At 36.6% G+C, this 18,962-nt stretch overlaps 1 protein-coding gene across 3 annotated transcripts in view; it reads right to left on the bottom strand.

Annotated features, from left to right (window-relative positions):
• The window catches only part of LOC108688342 (myb-like protein Q), a 19,612-nt gene extending 1,131 nt beyond the window's left edge, over positions 1 to 18,481 (bottom strand). The window contains exons 1-7 of one of the 3 annotated variants that reach the window (XM_018194565.1): positions 18,107 to 18,481; positions 13,348 to 13,419; positions 3,790 to 4,189; positions 2,686 to 2,854; positions 1,619 to 1,802; positions 964 to 1,235; positions 28 to 526 (exon numbers count right to left, since the gene is read on the bottom strand). In XM_018194565.1, coding sequence (XP_018050054.1) covers positions 28 to 526; positions 964 to 1,235; positions 1,619 to 1,802; positions 2,686 to 2,854; positions 3,790 to 4,189; positions 13,348 to 13,419; positions 18,107 to 18,413 — 1,903 coding nt within the window. In that variant the 5' untranslated portion in view covers positions 18,414 to 18,481. Of the gene's footprint in view, positions 1 to 27; positions 527 to 963; positions 1,236 to 1,618; positions 1,803 to 2,685; positions 2,855 to 3,789; positions 4,190 to 11,663; positions 12,608 to 13,347; positions 13,420 to 18,106 lie in introns of those variants that run through there. The other 2 variants (XM_018194566.1, XM_018194567.1) reach the window with 2 other exon arrangements.
• Between the last annotated feature and the right edge of the window lie 481 nt (positions 18,482 to 18,962).

The raw sequence follows: 18,962 nt of genomic DNA, 5'->3' as shown, positions 1-18,962 counted from the left end.
TATATATATATATATATATATACTCACTCGATACATTCAACGCGGGCGAATGCGTGGCAAGGACCAACGATCGACCCTCGTTTCCCGAGTGCACGAAAGTGACGGGTCTAACATCATTCGCAGACGACTGTACGGCCAGGGCTAACGGCCTATCGTTGTTGGACAAATTAGAGTGCACAAATGTCACTCTGTTGTCGTTGGCGGTGGATGAGTGAACGACCAGTGCTACGGGCCTTGGCTCGTTTCCAGCGTTTGATTGCACAGCGATCAGCGGTGGCCGGGATTGATCCGAAGAGTTCTGTACCGCCAATGTCAGAGGCCTGGATTCATTGTTGCCAGTAGTATGGGTAACTAAAAGCTGCCGCGTATCACCCGGTATTACCCTTAGTCCTGGCCCGATATGTTGCAAGGCTGGCACGATGGTCGCAAGACCCTGACTCGTGTTCAACATTTGAGCACTGATCGGTAGATGCAGTTGATGCGGCTGCTGAACTATACTGGCGGTAGACGACGTAGCAACCTTCTCCTGAAATAAAAATGCCAATCTCGTCTAGTCTTCTAAATGCCAATCTTTAATAATTTTAATCTAATAAATCTATAGATATATTTACATACGTTTTAGCAAATTTAAATTTGATGTGCGCTATATGAATTTTCATACACGCGTTCGACGAATCCAGGCCAAATAAAGAGTTGAATAAACACGAAGGGACAAACTTGCTTCGATGAGCATGGATGGTGTCACCACAAGTACCAATACCAAATTTACATGACAAACACAATGTGATATAAAGACATGTCACGCACTTTCAAAGCCGTTTCCAGTAACAATCTGTAAACGGCTCTGCAAATGCGTAGTAACTTGCTTTAGCACCAGTTTATTGCAAAATCATGATATTTATGATCTCGCCTTGGATATGATGCAAAAAATAACTTCATCATGTCATTTAGAGTAGAACATACTTGCGCTGGAGTAGAAATGCTGGGTGCGGGTGCCGTTCCAGCAGTCGAACTTGCAGGTGGACTCTCTCTGGAGCTTCGTGCAAGATTCAGATCCTGCGTTTGGCAAACGACACCCGCAGTCGGGGCTTGACTATGAATATTGGAAGTCGTGCTAGTAGACTGTAATGCTTGCGGAGAACTGGCCGTTGTCACACTATTCAGACTGCTCGTGCTGCTATACCTTGTGCCACCCCGTGATAATCCAGTAACGTCAACCTCAGTATTTTCTAAAACTTGTTAAAAAAATTTTTATTACATAAAGAATATTGATAAGAATAAATTTTCTGCCATAAAATAAAAAAGAAAGATTAGGTAGACATAAAAGATACAGAGAAATTTTCTTCTCAAACGAGAATAAATAAATAATAAAAAATAGAAATTCAAGAAAAAATAGGATACCAAATAATCATAAATAAGTTTATGGAATTTTTTCCAAAATAAAATTTCCATTTTTTTTTATTTAATCGCTTTTAAGTTACAGCTAAAAGAGGATGAAATAAATCTGCTTTCAAAATAAAGGAGAATTTTATTAAAAAAATTCTTTTATTACGAGAAAAACAATTTCTTTGATATGAGGAAACTTATTAACTTTTTTAATTTTACAAATATATCTCACCAGTTTTGGCGGTTGTCACATCCGTCCCAGGATTCTGTTCCAGCAAAAGAGAATTGATGTCGATGTGATCCCAAGTTGCATTGAGTTCTTTCTTCAACGCAACTAATCTCTGTTGAGCCGCAATTTTTTCTCTCGCGAGTCTCTCCATCTCATGTTCATAATCTCGTTCTCTTTTTCGCAGTGCCTACGACGTACAAGAAATATTTTTCATAATTAAAATCTTTCTCTCTTAAATATTGCCTCTTATGTAACAAATGTAATCTTCTTTTGCTCGTACACTCTTCCTCGAGCATATGTATGTATATTACAGTAATATATTTATTAAATTATGAAAATTATTTATTGAAAAAATCCAGAATTTTTTATTTGCAATGTTTTCAAGAGTATTCAAATAATTATTCATTAGTAATTATTCGTTAAAAAGAGACGTTTCTACATTTTCTTTCATGTGGAATTAGCTTCTTATTCCCGATTGTACCATCAATCAATAAGATGACGGATCAAACTTTGTATTTTTGACATAAGATTTATGTTTAGATAACTTTAGTGTTAATGTCTCTGCCGCTTTTGATGTCTTAACGAGTTGCATCATGCGTAATAGTCAACAGCGACGACATTGGACGATAAAAGTCTAGAGAGTAGTGCGCGCTGTATGTATGTACGTGCCGTGCGACGTGACATCGATGGCCGTGCGGTCACGTGGAGTCGATATAGGTAATCCGTCTCGTAAAAAAATGTAATGCGCACAGAGATGATGCGATATATGCGAAAGAAGGGAAGGAGCGATCGGCAGGGATCTACGGTACAAAGGTGGGGACGCGAATCCCCGAGAAAAATTAAAGAAACAGAGCACAAGACAAGGAGAAGATTTTCAAAAAACATTACGAATATGGAAATGTGGTGAAACTGAAGGGGAAGACGCAACTTCCGAGTATCTTTTCTTCATGTTGTCTGGCATTAGTGATTGCTCGAGGATCATGGCTTATCGTGCAATGTCTTGCGACAACGGCAAAATAGAATGGAATACGCTATAAATCATGTATTTTACATAACGGGCTAAAACTTGCCTGTATGTATTTGTTCGCTGCATGGAGAATAGAGAGATTCGAAGATTTTTTTTCGTCTTGTGATGGTAGCTGCCTCTTTAGAATTTCAAAACACTCCTTCAGATGAGCCCTCCGATTCTTTTCCAGCTTATTGTGTACTTCCCTAGTACCAGATCGAATTACACATGCTCTATAATGAGAAAATATAAATTAGAAAACAATACACAAATAGGAATAAATAAAAGAATTATTTCTCTATCTCCTTCCGAATCTTAAATTTATAAATTTAGGATAGCAATTTTGCAGATATAACAGTAGCTACTGTTTTGTGTGAAAAGGACAATATTGTTAAATATCTAAAAATTTAGCAGATATAGATATAAAAATTATTTTATTGGAGCATCAATATAATGAATCAAACTGGTTGCTAGAATCAATCAAAACTTAAGATTCCTACGTATTATTTTGATGGTCCAACATTATTTTCAAATTTGTATCTAGTTGAATTTTTAGATACTTGAGCAAAATTTCATTCTTTCCATAATATGCAACGCGATCGCGTAACGCCACGCGTTACCGTCGTGCAATGCAAACGCGCCGAGCGACGCATCGTGCACGTGCCATTCACCCTGGACACGTGCACGGCGTAAATAGGTATAGCCGCCTGTAACATCGGCGACGGCGTCGCTAGTGCACGCAGAGGAGCGGAGAGGAGAGAAGATGAGGCGAGAACGCGCGAAGCAACAGGCTGACGTATCGACTCGCAATGGAATGTGTCGGTGTCGCCGCGTAAGTATGTGTCCATCACGGACAGATATTATAGAATCTATTTTAGAATTCTATGAATTCGAATGTAACAGTATTGATAAGATATGCAACAAACAAGTAGAGATCAATAAAGCCTTTTCCTAGCTTGATCCTTGGTCCAATTCTCAATTCTTAGTTTAATTCTCATACTTTAGTTTGTAAATTCAAGATTAGTTCGTGATACAATTAAGAATAAAATTGTTATTACAAAATCAACGCTAAATGTTGTAACGGCAAATAATCTGGGTTTACGATACCTCTAGAAGAGGATGCGAAAATAACGTAAAGAAAAATATAGAAATTTATTGATAAGCTTACCCAGTTGTTCGGTGTTTCTTATTGTCGTGGCTCGTTTCATCAATAACGAGGTTGCCTACAGTTTGCTGAGATTGATTCGGATTGTGATTCTCCATATAATGATTATGCGTGCTATGATGATCGCTATGATGGTGATGTTGTTGATGAGGTTGCTGCTGTTGTTGATGATGTTGCTGCTGTTGCGGCTGCTGTTGCTGCTGCTGCTGCTGCTGCTGCTGCTGCTGCTGTGGCTGTTGTGAATGATGATGAGGATGAGGATGATGAGACATGGAATGAAGCGCAGTCAGCTGAACAGAGGTTGATCCGGTTGATGACGGCGTGACTCGTGTATTGGAGACCATAGATGTACCTCGGAAATGAGTTGAAAGATTCATTCTGTTGTTCTCCAATGGTTCTTCTTCTGCAACATCATTAGAATGGTTTTACATAAGATATTAAAAAGTTTAAGTTCATATTTTCAAAAAATAAATTTTATAACAAAAGATTATTATTTATCTTAGAAAGCTCAGAAAAGATTTTCATTACTTTGTAATACATAATATCTACCTTACATAATATCTATCTTTTTTAAAGTTACAAGTTTAAAATAATTTTGAAATAAAATTATTATAATAAATTCTTCAATTCAAATAAAAAATGTATACAAATATATAAATATGCTTAGAAAATATCAAGATCAGAAAAGAACATTCGAATTTTATATATTTACATTAGTCTAGCGATAAATCGATAGTCGAGGAATACGTATCGTCATTTGAAAAGTTCTCAGAGCGTTCCGATAGAAGCCAAAATTTTATTGCAGCGATTTTATCGTATCATCCCAAAACTTTCATTCTGAATATAGACACATTCACAAAAGCCACTACAATTCCTAACATTCCACAGATGCAGACGAGTTCTTAGCTTGCCATTCTATTCTATGCTCGAGCTTGAATGGCCACGCTTTCGCCTAAGATTAGCAGATATTTTCTGGAGTGGCGATGGCTTTGAGCGTGTCAATCCTTTCGTCGACAACTTATTTCTTGTACAGAATATATCGGAAATTATATCAATAATTCACTTGATTAAGTTTTAATTTATATATAACATTATTTCATTTTTAATATTTTTATACAAATAATTAAAAAGATACAATCAGGAATGTGATATATTACGTACTGATTAGCAATCAAATATATATATATATATATATATATATATAAAATGTCTATATAATAATTTATTATATGAAAATCAGTTTTGAAATTAAATAATTATATTTTCTCATTATTGTTTAACATAAATGATTTTTAATTGCATTGTCATAATACATAAATCGACCAATGATTAATTATTGTAAATATCAAAGTCAATATCAAAAATCAAGAGAATATCAGGCTATTTAACATTTAACATTTAAATAGAGAAACATTTTGCAAGTAATCCCTATAGAATATATTATTATGCGAGAATTTCACGCCATTAGGAATGTCGTGCTTTGAATGGCAGTTTTCCTGGATAAGAAAGATTAACAAAAATTCGCGAACAGCCGCAACGTCTCACTACTGGCATGAAGAGCAGCTTCCTCTCTTCCCATCCTCAAGCTTCGCTGTATCCACCATCGGCACGATAAATTAGCGCAGCACGTGTACGCACATGCAGCTAAACTCATTCATGTGCAAGTCGACTTGGCAACGACCGTCCCGTCGCATAGCTCGCGTCTCTTCCTAAATCTATTCCTAACGCTCAAAGACATGCATCGTGTGCGTATATCCGTAAGAGAAGACAACAAGAGACCGAGAAACTAACGACGGCATTGCGTACACGCGAAGAAATCAACCATGAATAGTTAATTTCCACAAAACGCAGCACGCACCGATTTATGTCAATTCGGATTCGAGAGATCTTCAAAGAATATTTATCGAATAATTTATTAAAGACAAATTCAAATTTAGATTAGATTTAAACGTTAACAATTAATTATACTTATTCTGCATAAATATTAGCGATACAAATATCGGCAAGCAATACCATATAGTATTGAAGCATCAATCTAATAAGTCATCACTGTAAATTAAGAATATATTCCTTGAATCTGAATTGACACAAAATTTTTTTCCAATTTTTTTATGCCGCGAGTTACGGAACATCTCTCACATGTGTACATTCAATCAATCTTGTAGATAAAAAACGCGACTATCAAACATTAGTGAATTCAAAGCGAATGTTTACTCGTTCTCTAGTTTGCAGTAATAAATTTTGCACTCGGCATATTTTCACGTTCGCTTACATGCGAGCAGAACCAAGGCGTGATTTTCCTTTCAAATGATATGCCAATCGGTTCAACGGGATTTTTTTCGCAAACACACGAGTGTCAATAGTTTATTCGGCGAGAGGAATGTATAATGTATGTTACAGGATAACACCGCATCGCGCGTTAAAAAATCGTGTGGAGCTACTTGAAAAGTATTATTATCGTCGCCATATTCTATGTCTCTGATTTCTTCTTGAAAGTGCATACGATACGCACCGCATTCCTGAATCTTACAAGATAACAATTTGTTGAGTGACAACTTGAAAACTTTTGTTTCTCTGCACATTTAAAAGAAGTAAGCGTGATAAAAAATGATACTGTTCTACTAAATTAAAAATATTAAAATTGCATAAGTGTCACGGATTAATCCATTAAGTTACGTTGATGCTGACGAATCTGTCGGCTGAATGCGAAATTTATCGAACATAATTCTATTTTAAAATTCCAATTATGTCCAATTTCATAAATGTTATATATATATTAGAAAAAATTTATTAAATTTTAAATCTGTTTGTATCATCTACACTGTTTGCTACACACTTGTGTGTGTGTGTGTGTGTGTATGTGTGTGTGTGTGTGTGTGTGTGTGTTTGTGTGTTGGTACAAGAGCCATTAATTTCATTTAACTATCTTTATTATTAAATAAATATATTATTTACTATAACTAAACATTTATAGCTAAACTAATATATATAACTAAACATATATATTTATTTGAAACAACTAGTTTCAAATAAATATTTATTAAAATTTAGTATATTTTTCTTAGTGTATGCCTTTATCACAATATTTAATGCAGTATGCAACTGCAGTATGCAATTGCAACGAAAGTTACATTATATTACTTAGTTGCAACATATTATGTTAATACAAATATGCCATGTAAAATAACAGGAATAGTATCGATTCTGCATACATTAAACTGTGCGGATATTATCGATCATATTAATCATATTATTATTATCATCGTTCTGAATTACAACATGCATTAATCAATAGTCCGTTAATTAGTGTTCTCCGCAAATGTAGAAATAGATCGGAAATGGGATTTTTTTTAAAAACCATCAGCAAAAGACGCAGCCAAATCAAACATTCCAAAGTCACGACAGATCGTGATTTCTGGACAATCGACAAAACTTTTATTTCGCTGAGCAAAATTCCATTTGTGGGAGCAACGTTCGAGAACGCACGTCATTTGCACTGTTGACGTAACATATGATTTCCTCGTGAGAATGACCGCGTCAGTTATAACGTCCTTCAGAAAATCACCTCCATTCTCCCTTTCTTTCCACTTAACGGGAAAGAAATCCGCATGCACTTGTAATCATCTAATCTCATGTTTGTGAATAATCTATACGTTTAAGTGATCAGTTTTGTTAGTTATCGTTTAGATGAAACATTACTGTATAAACTTTTAAATTATGTATAAATATTTGCACTTTACAAGAATTATAAAATAAAATTGCATCTCAATATGTCATTCTTATATTATTATGTTAATCATTCTTGAAATTACATTTTTTTTTCTTCCATAATGAGCATATTTAAACGAATTGATTTTCCTGTTTTTTATATGCGTTTTTTATTTTGTTCGATTCGAATTGTTTAAGAATTTGCTCGTCAGCAATTATGTTTATACGTATTCATTATCGAATCTTTTGCAATGTTTTAAATTGGACATGTTTATACATGGAAGAGAAAATAAAGAGCAAAAAAAGGGAGAGATCAAGAGGAATATAGCAGCTATCATTCTGCATTTAGCAATAAATAATAACTAAGAAACAAATTTTGTTTACCATATTATATATGATGGGAAGGACCGTTTTAATCGCATTATACAAAATATTTCGCTTTATTCGTGAGTGTTGGCATATGCATGCTGCATCTATAAATATCAAGTTCAGGTGAACAATTTTTTTCTTTCTTTTTCCTCTGTTTCACCAATTTGGGATTTTTTTCTTAAAAATCGGTAGTCGTTATTGCTTACTAACGTATAACATAATATTTACATTCCTCGCATTTTCTACGCTTTGCATATCTCATTTCTCACACGCTCAACTTGATAGTCGCGAGGTATAGACGCTATTTGACTTGGAAATACTCTACGAACTATAAATAGTCCGATTTCCATATCTTGTATCCGCAGACACACTTCAAATTCATGGCCCTTGACGATTCTCGTCGAAATCACGCTGGCGAATTCGTGTCGTTTTTTAGAAAATGCATGCATTTCAAAGTAATGGTAAAACAAGCGAAACTCTTGATTCAAAATTAAGATTGAAGATTGTGAAAATAATACATATATATCTGGAATGCGACAGTCTGTATCGACAACTAGAGAACAAGGAGAAATCAAAAATCAAACCAGCTAATTCGAAGAAATAACGACGGAAAGATGCGAAGGCATATCTTATCCATGTGAGAAATCGGATCTACAAGCGGAAAATACAGTAATCAGATGTTAATCAAAGTCGTTTTCGAAATGATACACTGGAATCGTCGATAGCAAACTGATGATTCGCACGATTCTTCTAAATAATGAAACTTGCAAAAGCTTTCAGGAATATTACAAGTCTATTCTGACATGAATCTAGTCTGAAAAAATTAGAAATCAAATATGAATTGTTTCTGAGCATTACAGAATTTCTAAAATTAACAATAAATTGACAATTATTTAAACGACACTTTGCTTGGAACACGCAACAGCACATTACTTCTACTTGAAAGTGAAACCATCTTTTTTAAGATTCGACGCAATTCCCGCGAGTAACAATGCAACTTTTCAACGCGAGCGCATAGTAACGTACAACATATCCCTGTGAAATAAAATCTAAGAAGTCACTACTTTTATCTTCTCCTCTTAATAAAATTGAAGACAGTTTGCTACATAGTTGCAGACATTTTCTGCAACGTTTCACTGCCAGCTTCGACCGAAATATTCGCACAATTCGTGAAAATATATTGTCGACACGCGTCCATTCGCGCGAACGATGCGTGATTTCATCTAGTTCGTGTGGAATATCTCATTTATAACGGTATGAAAATGCATGCCAATACTCTTTGCTGTTTACTTCGCCAGTGCAAAGATAATTATAAGTATTGCGTACAAGAGATAAAAACATCCGTATAATTTAACAAACACCGCTACAAAAAGTAACAATTGTTTATCTAATTAACTTGCTATTTTTCAAAGAAGAATTATTTTCATAGTAAAATTTAAATTTACAAACAAGTTGTTCCATTTCTTTTTTTTTACTTCTGCGGTATTTTAAAAAATTTTCACCGTAAAGATTTTTACGCTATACTTTTCATCACAATTGAATAACAGTACAAAATTATTCCGTCTATAATACGATTTAAGAAAATGAATGTTCACTATTCATAACAAATGAAGATATAAATTTTATAACATTTTTCAGTAATTCAAAAGGAAATATAAGATTTAAATGAACGATTATCAGATTAATATAATGCAATATCGTGTACGATATAAAATTCAATGTAAATGCATCTTATTCAGTTTGCTTCGAGTTTTCCGAGATGGGAACACTTTTTTAAAAAAACGACAGACAATATACTACGAGCGATTAAAGAGTTTACTTGTGTACATAAATTTTTTGGAGCAATAAAATATGCTATTAAATATTCTGAGAAGAGCTATAACATTGAGCACGAAAAGACAATAAATTCATGAAATATCAGTCGCCCGGTGAAAGATAAAATTTCAATGATGCATCATTTAACTGAATCTTGTTTGCAAAAGATTCAAAATCAAAAATCAACAGAATAAATTTTCGATGCGAGATCTAATTTCATAGGGTAGCTCTCGTTTCATTCTTGAAACGGTAGATGCTCAGCATCACAAACTTTTATTTTCAAAGTTATTTTCCTGACTGTTACGAAAAAATATTACAAAAAATAAACAGTAAAGATTGATAGTATATGTTAAATATTTTAGATAGAATCGAATATTTCAGAAAAATTTATATATTCAAATGAAAAATTCATAATCGATTTGTTAAATTGTCTATTAACTCTTTCATTACGAAAACTTTCAACGCAAAAGACAAAATTGTCGCTCTGATGTAGATGGTCACAGCGACTTCTTCTCTGCAGCGTCCTCATCAAAAAATTAATAATCCATCTGTTAGATTAATTCGATTAAATCAAATTAAATTGAATCAAATTAAATCGACTGCACCGATTTTAGGAAAAATTCAACAAAAATGATATTTATTGCAAACGGAAAGTAACATGGAAAGAACAGTTTTGAAGTATCTAAAAATTTAGTTTAATCAGATACAGATCTAAAAATAGTTGGATTATCAAAATAATTATGTAAGATGCTCAAGATGATTGCGAAGAACGTTCATTCATCAAAACTTTTTTGCAACTTTGCACATCATCAACCTGTCTCCTATTTATTTTAATGACTTAACAAAATTATTTTTAGATCCACTTATGTAAATAAGAAATTTAACAAATTACTTTTCCGTGTGAATTATTTTCATTTTACATGTATAATAAAATCTAACGTAATGTTTCTGATGAATACACAAAATATTCGAATAAATGAATAAAAAATAAATGAAAATGCTCATTCGAATACATATTTCTTTCTTATTCGTTAAGAATAAATATTTTTTCATTTCATTTGAATGAATATTTTTTTAATATGATTACGAATATTTTCTTTTCGTATTCACTTTTACTTTATATTATCTGCACATAGCTTGCAAGCTTATAAGAGAAAACAGAAATCTATAAAAACAATGGCTACGATTACATCGTGCGCTTAGTCCGACTTATATTCGATGGACATTCTTGTTTAATCTATAGATTAAACAAAGACATTTTTATTGAGAATAAATAATATATCTCGGAATTTAATGTCCACATCCATAATGAACATTCCAAGATATCCTATAAAATATTTATAATTTACATTACTGTCATATAACCGGAATTATATTGAAAAATGTATGGCGCTCTATAGAAATAGATAGATTTATAAATAAAAAAAATATATTTTTCTAAAATATTTTTCAAAATTTCTAAGTTTCCTTTATAAAAATCTGAATATTATAATGACAAAAATAAATAAAATTCATTTTTTTTTACTTAGTCATCAAAATACAGGTTATAATTAAGAGGTAATGATAGTTTATTTATAGTTTATAGGAGCCTTTTTTCAGTTTATATTTTGTTTGAATGAATATAAATACTCGCTAAATATTCATAGCTTTGTGAATAAATATTTTTAGAAAACTTAAAATTTTGAATATATGATTACATTTTTTTTGTAATGTAAAAATTTTAAATAAATACAATACAATTTGGAGCTAAATTACAAATTTTTGTATTCATCGGGCATACTAGTCGAACGGTTTGACCTATTTAACTAAATCTTCATGCTGCAATAATCCAAACAATTAACATTCGTTCGATTTGCTTCGAAAATTCCGAGCATAAATTAATTGAAATTTTATAAAAATATTAGCGAAATGTAAAGAGATGAAAGGGAAAGATGCGCGCGTCATTTGACTAGGACGTTTCAGGACGCATGTAAAAGGGACCTCACCAAGTAGGTAGTGCCGTATCCATTTTTTCTTGGGCGGGGGTGGCGTCCAATCGCTACTGTGTCGCGGCGGTTCACCACCGTTGACGACGCCGATGATACCGACAATTCGTGTCGGCGATGAATTATTTGCATCCGTCAGCCCGCTCACATTGTTATTCGTCTCGGCGACGACGTCGACGACGGTGTTTAGACTCGCGCGCGATTGCATTATCGGCGACGTAATACCATCTGGCAGCAGGAGAACACCCATCTTCCTTGTAAGTCGCGCGGATCGAAACTTTAACGTTTAAGCTGCTCTTCGTTTAAGCTTTCACTCTCTCTTCAGGGAAAATCGATCGACCGGGTGCTATATCCGCTTCTCCGTCACTATCGTCGCAAACATCAATGTCGTCATCGATGTCGTCGTGCCGTCGTCGTCGTCGTCGCGTTGTCGTTCGATTTCGCGATAACCGGTAATACTGTCGCTGTCTCGCACCGAGCAAGTCCGTTCAGGATGTGGACGAGAAGGTCGCGTGGAGAAACTGTCACGGAAATGTGAAATGCACGACGTGGAGAGAGGTCCGACGTCGCGATACCGCGGTCGTAACGGTGATGGTTATGATTACGACGACGACTGCGACAGAGAAGGGAAGCTACAACGAGGGCTAACAAAGTTGTCGGCGTGCTAGAAAAAATCCAAACTTTCGAAACGCGGAATAGCGAGTCCGCTCGAGCGATTTCGAGGGTCGCTTCGTTGCTCGTCCACCTCATTCCTCGGGGACGATCCTCGGGGAAAGAACATATTTCAACGCGAATTCCATAGTGAAATTTGCGCCCATATCGATCGTTGCGTCATTCATACATTCTTATATGACGCGTTACAAACGAAACGGAATACGACAAGCAATTTACAATTTATGGAAAAAGAATCACGTTGATAACGAAGAACAGACACTTTAGATCTCATCGATCTCGCACTTTACGGTCACTCGTGACTCCACGGCGCGTACATCATCGTTCTAACTCGCGATCGCGATACGCCTGTATATACCTCCACGAACGTCAATCAGCTGTTCCCGGAACTCCCGGCGATCGCGATCAGTCGATCGCGGCGATCGAGTAAAACTCGTACCGCGTGAGTCGCGGGCACCGACTGAAATCTAAACTTGCGTGCCGCCGCCTCCAGCCCGAGGATGACGTCCTCGTGCCTCCCTTCTCGTGCCAGACAGTGGCGGTGGCGGTGGCGGTGGCGGTGGCAGCGGCAATGGCAACTCCCCTCCTATCCCTTCCGCACGACAGTGACATCCCCGTTTCCGCGAGAATTGCCTCCAGTCACCGCTCGGCGCGATCACTCTGTCCTTATCGCGCGAAGGACTTGTTCCGCGACGACGTGACACGTTGGCACTCGAGATAACTCCGAACCCGTCGCGCATGTTCTATCTAGGACACTGCAGCGATCTCCACACCACACACACACATACATAGTGTCGGATTTATATCTACACAGGCACGTGCCTCCGTAACTTTCTATCATACTTTCTTAAAAAAACATTTGATGCATATGAATCTGCTTCATTTTGCATTATGTTACTTTTTACGCAATGCGGTGTGTTCTAAAGTATATCAATTAATTTCCTTTATCACTTTTAATTTGACGATACAGTTTTGAATGATTAATAACAATTACAGCGAGAGCAACACTCACCATCGATAATCAGCATCTTTTCTTCGCAGAAGAGATCATCCGACTCTGTGCGTTCTCTTTTGCATTTGGCACCTGAGAACATAAAAATCATAGTTTATTCGTCACATGTTATATGTTATTTATAAATATATAAAATAATATAAAAATTAATAAAGAGTACGATGTACATTTGCTAGCAAATTAAATAAAAACTATAAACGTACAGATTTTATTAATCCCCAAAATAAGATAAAGAGACGGCTGTTAATTTTAATCATATATAATTTAAATCAAAGTTCACTGAATAATTTTAAATAACTCTACTGCGTAAAAAGTTATATTTTTTTCCCTCTCCGATGATAAGAACATTAATGTGATTACACAAACGTAGAGGGCGCATCTTCTCGAACGTATTTCTACACATATATATATATATATATATCGTCTCCCTATCTATCTCAGATTTTCGCATTTTACGTCATGAAGGCGACTAGTGAATCCACAGGTCGATAAGGCATGAAAAATTGAAAGAAGCGCGTCTCCACGTGCTAGACTGGGGGTAGGTGAAGAGAACCTCCCCCCCCTCCCCCTCTAGAAAGGTCCGGACAACGCGACGGGTGGGAGTTGGAATCAAGTAGTAGGGACCGCACAAGCGTGTAACAAACATAAAGGTGGGGAGATACTCAAACTTGCCAGAGCAGCTCTACAACCGCAACAGAACCGGCAACATTGCAAATTGATCGGGACGCCACGCGGCCGTCACGTAAGGTGGGGATTTAGCCGGGGACGACGCGCATGCGTATTTCAGCAGTTCAATTTATCCGCGTGTTTACCAGTCGTTGCTGATTGCACTTCTATACACTACTTTTCTTCTATCACTCACTCTCTCAAAATACATAACACATATATATGATAAAGAAATATACTCTTAAGAAAAATTTTTTTAATTACTTCTTCGGTTGCCGGCTGTATTTGTTGTGTAGAAATATGATTAATTTTATTATTAATATCTACTCTACACCGCGATGTAGTAATTATTCTTATTGTTACTTTTTCGAGATAAATATATTTTTTCCATACTATAATTACATAAATTAATCTTTAGCTTTCACAAATTAAAAGCTGGATTTTTAATTTATTTAAAGACCAAAACTGTATAAATAGACTAAATTCATCCAATCTATATTCACAATTAAATCCTAATCTATTTCTAGTCCTAATCTTTATTTATTTCTAATCTGAATGATAATTATATATTTGTAAAACTTCAAATTCTGGTTAATCAAAATTAATAATAAATAATAAATTTTTAAAAATAAAAATTGAAATTGCTTACGCGCGTGCACCCATGTAAAATAATAGAATTGGTAATTTCGTTGTTTAGATAAAAAAACGATTCCTAGGAAATTTAAATAATATTTTAACGTGATGATTTTTGGAATTATGTAAACGTAAAAGAATTGAAAAATTCGAGAAAACCATGCAAAGATTTAATTGCACGTTTCTCATTAGAGACAAATAAATGGAACGAACTGAGGATGATGCCGGAAATGATATAATTTCTCTCTCATAGACAGTGTTCGCATAGCCCGGCATAAAATATGGGGGAAGACAGTCGCATTACGACGTTATAAAGTGGAACTGCATCCTTCAGCCGCGTGCATGATAGATGGTCTTAAATGATCGTTTAACACACGTTGCCTGTTACATCAGGTATAATCACGCACGCGCACCAGGATAACAGACCGGATGCGTGAAGATAGAGAGCGAATTACGATGTTCAAACCATCCGCATTACGAATAAAGTTGCGTGCGTGATATTTGAAATTTTCCATTTCGAAGGAGAAAGAAATCTCACTAATCAAATTGCATGCACACCTACAATTCATAGAATAGAAATGTAGTTTGTAAAATTCGTTCGTTATACCTTATTTGTCACTTTAATAAACAAATAATTCCTCCCGGTACGTCTATGTGAAATTATTGAAAGATAAAAAAAAACAGATGAAGAGAGAGAGAGAGAGAGAGAGAGAGAGAGAAAGCATATCAGCTGCGTGCACGAGTAGATGGCGCGCTCATGAATGAAGCGCGGAGTGGCCACCGCATCGTAGTTTCAGAGTCAGTGACCGGATCGTCCCCCCTTCCCTTCTTTTCCTCGTGTAGCGACCGAACACGCGCGATATCCAGGTTTGCCACTACCATTACTACCACTACCCTCCACCGTTGCATCGCCGCATCACTTCTACGGTCACCATCGGTTCTCTCTTCTCCCACTCCAAGTTTTGCGCCGCTTTAATGCTTTACCTTTCCCTCCCTACATACCCGTGACGATTCGACCTCGTCGGATACCTCCAGCACTTCTCCACCCCTCCCCCTCCTCTCCCCTCTATCTGAGTCGCCCGACTTCCGCCACCCTCCGAGATCTCTCCCTCCCTTGCCGCTCATAATTCCACTCACGCTCTCCCTCTCTCTTTCCCCTCTCCCACTTTGTCTCACTCTGCATGCAAGTGGTTCGAACACGCGCGCACGTAGATTCTGCCACGAGCAAAAAGATGCGAAGCGCATGGCGAAGAGTCAGTCGAATCCTTTGCACTTCTTCGTGCTATTCCCTTTTCCGCCTTCTCCCCTCAAACGGATAAACCTAAAGCTCTCCCCTGTCACATACATCTCGTTTTCTTTGTCTCTCCCCTCGTAACCCTTGTTGTAAAAATATTCACCTTTATCCACAATGGACTTTCGCGCGTGTCTAACTACAGCACGAGAAAGGAAAATTCCGTCGTCCTCGGTGCTTTCGAGAGGGAGACGCGTATTAAGCTCGACTTACTAACGATTACGTCGTTGTGATGTTGGTTGGAATGGCGAAACGCATGATAGTACTTGATATTATTATCATTACAAAATATTTTTCTTGTTTTTAAATTGTTTTGTATATTTTTTCAAGAAATCTTGAAGTTATCGCAAAGTTAACGATTTCTGCGATAAAGAGAAAGAAGGCAAAATGGAGAGGAGAGAAAGAGAGAGCCTTGAGATGATTGCCATCATGTTTCATGTACAGCTTTTTTCACGAGGGTTTGTCAAAGAAGTAGCGGCTTGTCAACTTGGGAGAATCAATCAGTGGAACTGCAAGGATTCTTCTTTGACATTAAATCCTTGTTCATGAACACACAGGAGTGGTATTATCAACTGACAAGTGATGACCAATATAATATAATAGATACTAATCGCATAAAAATGATGTACTACAAAATACTTCATTTTGAGACAATAAAATAAAAAATAGGGAACGCCTTCAGAAATAAAACCAATGTAAGGCCAAGGTAGGACGGCTCTCGTTTCAAAGCATCCGATGTCTTAGGTTCGTCTTCGTTACTTTCTCTTCATGTTCGTCACGGTTGAGAAACACTGCCACGAGGTAAATCATACCTAATTTGGAGACGGTGAACGCGTGGTCATCGCACACAACTGCGTGTGCCAGTGCTTCTCACTTAAAACAGACGTGATTGTTAACGCATGGTTATTGTTTTATAAACAGCATGAATTTATATGTATGAGAACATAGAGAGAAAGAAAAAAAAAAGAGGCGACGTGTCTATTATTTCCTTTAATAGGGCTACGTCAATATCTCGCCAAATATCTCGCAATAAAACTATGTATATTGTAACTGAAATTAGAGCAAAAATATCTTTCACCGAAAATTGTTTGTATCGTGAAAAATTTATCGTTTCAAAAAGATGACTCATATTTATGTATCCGTTATAATTCCGAAAAGTCACAATTTCATCATTGAAAAAAAGATTATTATATAGATATATGTGTATCGAAAGAGATTGCAATTCGCAGTTCCTTGTATTGATTTCATCGGTTTCTCTATATCTAATCTAATCAAAGAGAAGCAAGGGCAGAACGTTATCTTCCACATTGCGGCTCTTATTCATAGATTTGATAAAGGGTACGCTTCGTGTAATGCTTAGCGCAAACATAACTTTAATCGGACAACATCGCTCGAGTGCATTTCGTTTACTCTTCTCCGTCTTATCATCGGAGAAAGATAAAGATAATACCTTATAGACACAACAAATGTGCATTTTGCACATTCGTTCATTTTACCACGTTAAATCTTGTCGCATAATGACTCAATAGAGATTTTTACGTCTCGAAAAGGGAACATAATTGTTATCAACAAATTACTCACTACACCACGAGACTACTGTCACGGTACATAAAAATACATGTGTAAGCAATTGTCGCATTGATAATGCAATGGCGCAGCAAAAACGCGTACGACACTCATTCGTCATTATCTAAGAAAAAAGTCTGTAAGAAAAAAAAGCATAACGCAATTCAAAGAGACCGTGTCTGTTCGCGCACAGATTTGATATTTACACATTGACAGCTACGTACGCATTAATATAAGATACTTTTTATTTCTAAAAGTGTAATTGATATTCAAATAACAAAAAAAAAAATTGTAATTTTTAACTCTGCTGATACAGCAAATGCAGTTTACAGTAATGTTTCAATCTAAAATGATAGTGTAAGAAATTAAGTTATGATAAAAAAGAAAGTCTAACTGTCTGAAAAATATTTTTACAAAAGTGTCATTCATACGTCAACGACATATGGCAATGAATAATGTAAAGCAGCTAAGTAAACAAAATCACTTTTACGATAGTAATTGAACGTAATGCCATTGCATCTGTGATGGTAATAACGCTGAACGCATAAAAGCGCAAAGCAAAAGGTCGCGGGTGAAGCAGCTCAAGCAGCGCGTGGTACTCACCACGTGGCTCGCTGGAGGCATAAGTATGATTGGAGTGGGTCGGCGCAGGCGCAAACGAGTGCTGATCGCAAGAAGAGGAGGAGGACGAGGTGCTCGCCAGGCGCTCCCGCTTCTTCTCTTCCTGTTCGACATAGTAGGCCGCTTGCAGTAACGTTTCCAGACTCATTCTGCGGCCGGTTTGCTGCTGCCCTATGGACGTAGAGGGAAGAAGAACGCGCTGATGATGATGGCGGCGATGCTGCGGTTGTTCCACCGAGTCTCTGTATTCGTCAACACTCGCTGTGTAATCGTTCTGACTCCGGCGCATCGAACCGCCGGCGTCGCGGCAACCAAAGGCACCGACGCCGACGCCGACGCCGACGCCGCAGCCGCAGCCGCAGCCGCAGCCGCAGCCGCCGCGGCCGTTCCGTTTGGCTCCGGACGCCGCTGATGAATCGGCAGGAACAATCCCGACTCCCGACACTCCCGACAGTCCCGATTCTTGGACTCTTGTCCTCGCCCCTCTTCCTCCGCTGCTGACCACCGTGTACGACAATCTGCGTGTGGAAAAAAAGCGAGTCGTTAATTATACGTTCATTATCGATAAGAATAATCATTTTTTACACATGTTAAAATGTTGTTCTTATTAAATATGACTGTTAAGTCATGTCGAAGACGTGATAATTTTTCGGACCGAGGACGTAAGAGAAAAAGAGAGATTACCCGTTACGTAGCGCATCTCTATCGCAATTCAAGAGAGAAATAAAGGGAATCTCGATTTATATCGAGATTTTTGAGTTTAGAGTGGTTACGAGCTCGTTAAAGAATTCTGTGCTGGATGCCGTTATTGGACTTATCTAGAGAAGGGTGTCGTGAA

Source organism: Atta colombica, unplaced genomic scaffold (assembly GCF_001594045.1).
Source record: "Atta colombica isolate Treedump-2 unplaced genomic scaffold, Acol1.0 scaffold228, whole genome shotgun sequence".
NCBI classification, from domain to species: Eukaryota; Metazoa; Arthropoda; class Insecta; order Hymenoptera; family Formicidae; genus Atta; species Atta colombica.
The sequence above is the reverse complement of the archived record's forward strand: the minus strand, read 5'-3'. Positions and strand labels throughout refer to the sequence as shown.